General features: G+C 38.3%; 1 protein-coding gene across 5 annotated transcripts; it reads right to left on the bottom strand.

The window, feature by feature from the left end:
• Positions 1–3026: 3026 nt before the first annotated feature.
• On the bottom strand, positions 3027–8179 carry LOC307003549 (uncharacterized protein). Of its 5 annotated transcripts, XM_079622144.1 has the most exons (7): positions 7975–8179; positions 6490–6515; positions 6070–6139; positions 5691–5804; positions 5332–5501; positions 3775–3875; positions 3027–3417 (listed from the first exon to the last, which is right to left on the bottom strand). In XM_079622144.1, the coding sequence occupies exons 3-6, from the start codon at positions 6110–6112 to the stop codon at positions 3843–3845; spliced, it is 360 nt and encodes a 119-aa protein (XP_079478270.1). In that variant the 5' UTR covers positions 6113–6139; positions 6490–6515; positions 7975–8179; the 3' UTR covers positions 3027–3417; positions 3775–3842. The 5 variants fall into 5 exon arrangements, 4 of the variants coding, with proteins under 4 accessions (XP_079478270.1, XP_079478267.1, XP_079478269.1 ...); XM_079622141.1 differs by lacking the exon at positions 6490–6515; XM_079622143.1 differs by lacking the exons at positions 6490–6515; positions 7975–8179 and adding an exon at positions 7325–7934.
• Between the last annotated feature and the right edge of the window lie 367 nt (positions 8180–8546).

Here is an 8546-nt window from a genome sequence, read left to right as displayed (position 1 = left end):
TGTAAGATTAAAAGAGCAGGAAGCGATTTTTGAAAAATGCTGTTGAAAAGTGGACAGAGAGCACCAAAACACACTTGTAGCCTTGTCAGACAGACAGACGGACGGACAGACAGACATAAAGACAGACGGGCAGACAGACAGATAGACAGGCAGGCAGACAGACAGACAGACAGACAGACCTGCAGACAGACAGACAGACATAAAGACAGACGGGCAGACAGACAGACCTGCAGACAGACAGACAGACAGACCTGCAGCAGTCAGACGGACAGACAGACAGACAGACAGACAGGAAGAAAGAAAGACAGACAGATGGTCGACAGACAGACAAACAAACAGACTCACAGACAGGCAGGCAGACTCATAGACAGACAGGCGGGAAGATAGACAGGCAGACAGGAAGGCAGACAGACAGAAAGACAGATGGTCGACAGACAAACAAACAGACAGACTCACAGACAGGCAGGCAGGCAGACAGACAGACAGACGGGCAGATAGACAGGCAGACAGGAAGGCAGACAGACAGACAGACAGACCTGCAGAAGTCAGACGGACAGACAGGTAGGCAGACAGACAGACAGACAGATGGTCGACAGACAAACAAACAGACAGACTCACAGACAGGCAGACAGACAGACCTGCAGCAGTCGACAGACAGACAGACAGGCAGACAGACCTGCAGCAGTCGACAGACAGACAGACAGACCTGCAGCAGTCGACAGACAGACAGCAGGCAGACAGACAGACCTGCAGCAGTCGACAGACAGACAGACAGACAGACAGACCTGCAGCAGTCGACAGACAGGCAGACAGACAGACCTGCAGCAGTCGACAGACAGACAGACAGACAGACAGACAGACCTGCAGCAGTCGACAGACAGACAGACAGACAGACAGACCTGCAGCAGTCGACAGACAGACAGACAGACAGACAGACCTGCAGCAGTCGACAGACAGACAGACAGATAGACAGACAGACCTGCAGCAGTCGACAGACAGACAGACAGACCTGCAGCAGTCGACAGACAGACAGACAGACAGACAGACAGACAGACAGACAGACCTGCAGCAGTCGACAGACAGACAGACAGACAGACAGACAGACAGACAGACAGACAGACAGACAGACAGACAGACAGACCTGCAGCAGTCAGCAGACGTGTTGAATGTTCATAACTTGCATTAGCAGTGTAAGTACAGCATCCTGTAAGTGTGTGTATGCCAGGAAGAGTTCTTGACGTTGGGATCAGATTGCTCTGTTCTGACCGCTGGAGCCAGATAATGACCTCTACACTCTCCTCTCACTTTACACTCGTCTGCGAGCTCAGATTAAGCTTAAGGTCATTCATCAAGGTTGTTGAAATACACCATATGCATCTTCCCCATCTTCACTACAAATTGCAGTGAAATTGGGCAATTATTAACATTAACTGCGACTACTATTCGGCAGTTTTGTGTCAGCCACTAAAATACATAACTAAACTCTGCATGTATTGTTCGGGACTCCAAACAAGGAGACACAATTGTGTTTAACTGCAGTGTGAATGTGAAAAATGTGTCCAATTCATCCCAGATCAACTAAGCACATTTCCATTCCCACATCAGTGTTTTGTGAGCGACTGATTCCCTGTTTAATTACGTCTGAGTGAAGAGTAATCATGTGAGCTTTAATAACACAGACACACTAATCCTCTCGGCTGGATTCTGTCGTGTTTCCGTCATGAACCGGTTACTGATGTCTACACTAATGGAGTAACGGCTCTCGTTTTTCACACCAGTCATGCTGCGATATTGCACCATCATTCACATAAAATCACCTCAACATCATCGTGGCCATAATTGCTGTTGCTCACCGCCACAATGGAACAAGGCTTCCCACTGAGCACAGACACGTCCAAACGACGTCATTACAACGTCTTTGTCGAACGTTCAGAAGACGTCCACTGAGTAGCCAGAATGAAAGTTTTTGCAACGTCTTTTTTAGACGTCTCTTTGACGTTCAATGTTGACGTCCATGTGACACAAAAAGTGAACGTTCAAAAGACGTCCAATGAAGAGTCAGCTTGAACGTCTTTTCTAGACGTCTTTTGAACGTTAACTATGGACGTCCAAGTGACATAAAAAGTGAACGTTCAGAAGACGTCCACTGATGAGCCAGAATGAAAGTTTTTGCAACGTCTTTTTTAGACGTCTTTTTGACGTTCACTGTTTACGTCCAAGTGACATAAAACGTAAACGTTCAAAAGACGTCCACTGAAGAGCCAGAACGAACGTCTTTTTTAGACGTCTTTTCAACGTTAACTATGGACGTCCAAATGACATAAAAAGTAAACGTTCAGAAGACGTCCACTGAGGAGCCAGAATGAAAGTTTTTGCAACGTCTTTTTTAGACGTCTTTTTGACGTTCACTGTTTACGTCCAAGTGACATAACGTGAACGTTCAAAAGACGTCCACTTAAGAGCCAGAACGAACGTCTTTTCAACGTTAACTGTGGACGTCCAAGTGACATAAAAAGTGAATGTTCAGAAGACGTCCACTGAGGAGCCAGAATGAACGTTTTTGCAACGTCTTTTTAACGTTCACTATTGACGTACACATTGAACTTTTTAAATTATCATTATTGACGTCCAACATCTTTACAGGGTTCTAAATAAAAAAGTCATTTCAATGTCACCTACAGATGTCTAGAGGGCATTCACACAATTTGACACATTTCTTGATTTCAGATGTCACAAATCAACTATTATTTTAATAGTTAATGAGGCCTGTCTTATCCTCTAACCCTATTATCTTTATTAAACCATGTTTTGGTCATCAGACCTTCATCAGTTTACAAGGTTGGATGACCACATGGTATACAATAAAACTCACTCGAGTCATAGTGAAAGCAGTGCGCACTACTGCTTTAAAATTGTAAATAAATGACCTATCCCCACCCCTGATATGCAAATACATTTTAGTATCCTTATTGGAAATAAATGACATCTGATCTATTAAAAAGGACAAAAATATAAATAAATAGTTTGAAATGCCAATATTTTATTTTTTTACATCTTTAATGATTTAAAAAAAAAAATCTGAACAGGCTGATTACTAAAACAAATTTGAAACAATGAACAAAAAGCAAGTGAACAAAAATATATAGAATTTTCCCTTAACTACACAAAATTTCACCACCCCTGTATGCCCTCCCCCTCCCATTCTTCTCAGCGCTGAACAGGCTGATAAATAAATACAATTAATTTAATTATTTAAACGGCAAGTGAACAAAAAAATTATAATAATAGAAAATTATAGAATATTTAAACCCGTGTGCCCTCCCCCTCCCTTCCTTCCCGGCGCATGCTTTAGGTGGTCTGCGGCATGGAGCTTGATTGTAGCCTCAGTCGCATTTGCATCCCATTTCAAGACAGCCACTGCAAGAGTTGAACAAAAAAATATATACATTTTTATATATATATATAGAAAACCAGTGTTACATTGCAATGACTTCACATACAATATTTTTTATGTGAAAACAACCAGCTGAGAAGTTCCTTATTCCTCCTGTCAAATATCAACTAAGTGGCAATACTGCACAGACCCATGGTGACTGGTGTGGTATATGGCAGCATACACCTGACTGAAGATTGGTTCTGTAAACTCGCTTCGCTGTATGTTAGGAAGGTGTAAGACTGCAATATTTTTGCTAAGACTGACACTAGAATATGTTGAGGTAGTGAAAACAAGTGAGTTAGTGTTAAACTTAAATGACGTGGGAAACTGCTGTGTACCTGTAATTGCTTCAAATGTTTTGGTTGATTCTAGAGGCAGTTTTTGCTTCTTCCCCTTCCCCTTCATGTTAAAACTCGACATTAGCCGGTTGGTGAAGAGCCTGAGGAAACAAATTCACCATTTAGAAATGACACGTGTGTGGTAATCTACAGGAACTGTAGCATGGGTGAGTGCCAAGAGTAGACTAAAGAAATGTGGTTCTGTTTAATCGATTCCAGAAAGTTGACCATTTTATAGCTCCAATGACATACTTTCCTGTCCTTGCACTTGTGAAATCCCCTCCTCTTTATACCTTACACATCAAGTTTCTTTGAGGACTCATGATTGCATTTCAGATAATTAATAAGCATTTAATCTCCTCCATTGTCTCCAGCTGCACTATATGGGCGGATGACAGAGGCAACTTACATTTGTTTAACTTTTTTTTATGAAATATGGAAATGGCAGTCAATGCAGTTTTCTGAAGCTTTTTCTATTTTTCCACAGCTTTCTTGTTTCGGACAGTGGTCTAGTGAATAAAGTGTATAGTATAAGTTGGTTAAGATGCGTCACATCCTCCGTCGACCAGCAAACTGTGACAATAAATGTAACGCGTTTTGTGTTCTGCGTGTAACATGTTCCTATATGTAGGGATCTTGTTAAAAATACCTGTCTAAAATTTTATGTATTCCATCTCTCAGATCTCTCCCTCCAATTCTGCTGAGTTGAAGCACCTTTAAAGGAACACTCTGACTTTTTGGGACTTTAGCCTATTCAACTTATCCCCCAGAGTTAGATAAGTCCATACATACCTTTTTCATCTCCGTGCGTGCTATAAGTCTGTTTGACGCACCCACCGCTAGTCTAGCTTAGCACAAAGACTGGATGTAAATGGTTGCAGCTAGCATACTAATCCAAATAAGTGACAAAATAACGCAAACATTTTCCTATTTACATGTTGTGATTTGTATAGTCACAGAGTGTACAAAAAACAAAGTCACATGAGACACAGACATATTTTAACCGTATAAATACTGGGAACTATATAGACGCGCCGTGGTGAGGAGCAGAGTTCGTTCAGAGCGCGTCTCAGGTGCTGCGGTTATCACTCCGCCCAAGTAGCAGTGCTTCCCCTTCAGAGAATATAGTTCCCAGTATTTATACAGTTAAAATATGTCTGTGTCTCATGTGACTTTGTTTTTTGTACACTCTGTGACTATACAAATCACAACATGTAAATAGGAAAGAGTTATTTTGTCACTTATTTGGATTAGTATGCTAACTGCAACCATTTACATCCAGTCTTTGTGCTAAGCTAGGCTAGCGGTGGGTGCGTCAAACAGACTTATAGCACGCACGGAGATGAAAAAGGTATGTATGGACTTATCTAACTCTGGGGGATAAGTTGAATAGGCTAAAGTCCCAAAAAGTCAGAGTGTTCCTTTAAAGAGAGGGTGTAACATTCCTGACATGTTAGAAAAACAACAACCTATAACAAGTTCTGACTTATATACCACAGAATAATATTTATAAATTAAATGGTGCATAAAATTATATCACTTCTAGATTGTGCATACCAGGGAGTCAAAGGCATCTTTATCTTTGAGGCGTTCCTCCTCTCTTTTAAACTCGTCCATCGTTTCTAGCTGCTCGATGTGGGCAGACGACAGGAGAGGCTCGCTTCTCCCCAGCCTTCTCACCTCGAGGTGGATGTCAACTAGCTTTGTCAAAACTTTTTTTTGAAATTCTGAAAACAAAAAGTACCACATATGTAAAAGTCTACATGTCGGTTTAAACTGCTGACAAGAAGCCAATTAGAAAATTATGCTACCGTTATCCTTAAACAGATGTTCAAAGTTAGACCTGCTAATGCTGTATGTCCTGTTCAATTCATTTTTATAGTTTTTGATACCAGCTCTAACACTTCAGTACTTACTTGCCATGGACATTGGAAATCGTAGGTCCCTACAAGGCCCTGTACTGGCTTCATGTGCAGAGGATTGCTCTGAGAAAGACCTCCCAGAGGATCTTTGGATGGGCGTGTCATAATCTGAAAGACGAAATGTGTCTATTACATTATTGTTCGTAATATGGATATTGCTCTTGTAGCAAGTTGTGTGCCTCTGCTGTACTCAGCAGTCAGTGCAAAAAGACCAATATACTTTTAGCCATGATGATACTTGATAGAGAATAAATTAAGGTCAAGCATGAAGCTAAGAATCTTAAAACCAGTTGTTAAAAATATGCACTATGACATGGCTGCTACTTTAGAACATTTACACTCTTGCCACAGTGAATTGCATTCGGAGGAATACCTTCTTTAGACAAATCGCTGTGCCTGGACTGCTTGTGTCCCATCTGGTGGCTCTGCCTGGACCCGTGGCTCTGATAATTGAATTTTAAACAATATTACAAACAGTCAATAAATTTTATTGTGGTTTATAGTGAAAACGGTAATTGTCCCATCCCTATTCCGGAGTGTTAACAACTTAGGGTTAACTAATAATTGTTGCAAACTGGTACTACCAACAAGATTAGTGCATTCCTGGAACTGGGCCTTAATGTATTTGAGATTCATAATAGTGGTTTCAATACTGACCAAAATAATTGTTATTGATTTTTTACATAATCGAGCAGCCCTAGTTTGTGCTCAAACCAAACTAGTTCCTAGTACAATTGATTTCGTTTGAGAAACAACATACGATAAAGGTTTTCTGCTTCAACATAAACTTAACTCTTTTTCTGTCTTTATTGCTTCAACCTAAAAAAGAGATAAAGAAGAATATTTCAAATTCTACAACTATTTTATATACAGAAATATACAGATCAGGGGCCGTATTAAAAAAAAAAATCTTATGACTAAAAATGTGCCAATTTAGGATAAACTCTTAAAATTAATGGCCATATCAGTCCAACATTTAAGACTTTCTAAGAGTATTTCAGCACATCTTAGCTAAGAGGACACACAGTTAATTCTCATACTGTATTTTCAGAAACTTTGGAAATATTTATTCTCTCCCCAAATTCGTCACTAATAAAACACAATAAAAAATAATTGAATGGGTAAGATTTTGTTTATAATATAAATGTTTTGCCATTTTATTAAAGTTTTCACATATAAGTCAAACAAAATTAAAATTTTAACAATAGTTCAAGCGTAATCTTTCTTTGTAAAAATATACGTTATCATCATACATATTTCAAAGGATTTGAATTGGAACAAACACTAACATCAGTTGATAATTCAACATAAAGTTACCTACTTTATTTTTGACAAAATACTATATATTTAGTCTAGTTTACAGTAAAAAATGTATAATCTATCCAAAACTATTTGTCTATTTTTGACAAATATGTTTAACGTTAGACAATTTTCGTTTTCTAGTTTTGGATAGATTATAAATTTTTTTTAGAGCATATAACGTTACATTTTAATTTGCAGTTATACGTTGCTTACAAATACATATAAAATCACGACATTTAAATATTTAAACACTCATTTTGCGGTTTTTCAGACATTATTTCATATAGCGATTAGAACAATTTAGCACATACATAAGAATAACTTACTATTCACAGCTGTATCCAATTCTCCTCGAAGTGAAAATAATCCACTTCTGAGGTCGATTTTTCCAAGATTAACATTCTTATATCGTCACAAGACGACATAAAGTACATAAATCTGATTAAATTTGATATGTTTTATCGAGCTGATGTGGACATTGACAGGTTTTCATGGATTGCCTCAGAACATTTGCTTGAAAAGCGCGTGCTCTTCACGTGTTCACATATTAACGTTAGGCCTACAATTAACGTTAGCAGATGAGAGAACGATAGACATCTCTCTTTTTATACAGATTACATAAACATAAAATATTTATATTAGTTTTGAATTCGATCATTTAAAAATAGACACTTATATTATAAAGATATATGCCTCTGTTTGCTGAGTTTTGTTTAAGATTAGACACGTGCTCCAGAAAAAAAGTTAACGGAGGGTCAGAATTATGTTTAAGCACAAAGTTTTGTTTCGACAAATTTGTAATTTTTTCTCACATTTCTTAAGTCTGTAACTTATGCAACGCCGGCGCGTTTGTCGACCCCGCGCAAAATGCCTACGTTTAAAGAAGTATTTCAAGGTATTAAGAGGCGTGACTTAATTCACTTCATCTGATGTCAACTGAATAACATATCAAATTAATGTTTTTTTTTGTACCTACCTGATTTTGTTCAATAAAAGCAGAGTCTCTGGATATCACCGTGTCTGCAGCCTCGCTTGATACCTTTCAGGTGACGTTGCGGTGTGGCGATTCTTCTTCTTTGGTTTTTTCCTCTAACGGTTGTCGCAAAATGGTCGCAAAATATGGTCGCTAACTGTTTTAGTCAGTGCGCCACAATGCCACCGTGCCACCCCCAGTTTATGAATGATCATGCTTATGCTACTGTTATTATTATGAAGAAAATAATAATTTTCATAATAATATTTTCTTAATATATTTATATATATACAGTTTTATATATTTTACAGGTCAAAAGTTTTAGATCGGTAAAAAAAATTATGTTTTTAAAATAAGTCTTTTCTGCTCACCAAGGCTGCATTTATTTTATTAAAAAAAACAATAAATAAAAAATAGATAAAAAAAATAATAATAATAATAATTAAAAAAAAAGCATCATTGTCACTTCAATGTCACATGGTCCTTCAGAAATCATTAGAATATGCTGATGAATGCTCAAAAAACATTCATTATTATTTTCAATGTTGAAAACAGTTGTGTACAATTTTTTTTTC

Source organism: Phoxinus phoxinus, assembly GCF_949152265.1.
Source record: "Phoxinus phoxinus genome assembly, chromosome: 9".
Lineage (NCBI taxonomy): Eukaryota > Metazoa > Chordata > Actinopteri > Cypriniformes > Leuciscidae > Phoxinus > Phoxinus phoxinus.
The sequence above is the reverse complement of the archived record's forward strand: the minus strand, read 5'-3'. Positions and strand labels throughout refer to the sequence as shown.

Excerpts from the sequence above, each read along its gene's own strand:
- LOC307003549 (XM_079622144.1), bottom strand. The coding sequence starts at position 6,112 with ATGGGACACAAGCAGTCCAGGCACAGCGATTTGTCTAAAGAAG. Across the intron at positions 5,805-6,069 it reads CAGCGATTTGTCTAAAGAAG|ATTATGACACGCCCATCCAA; the intron begins GTATTCCTCCGA and ends TTCGTCTTTCAG. Across the intron at positions 3,876-5,331 it reads AAGATGCCTTTGACTCCCTG|GCTCTTCACCAACCGGCTAA; the intron begins GTATGCACAATC and ends TTGTTTCCTCAG.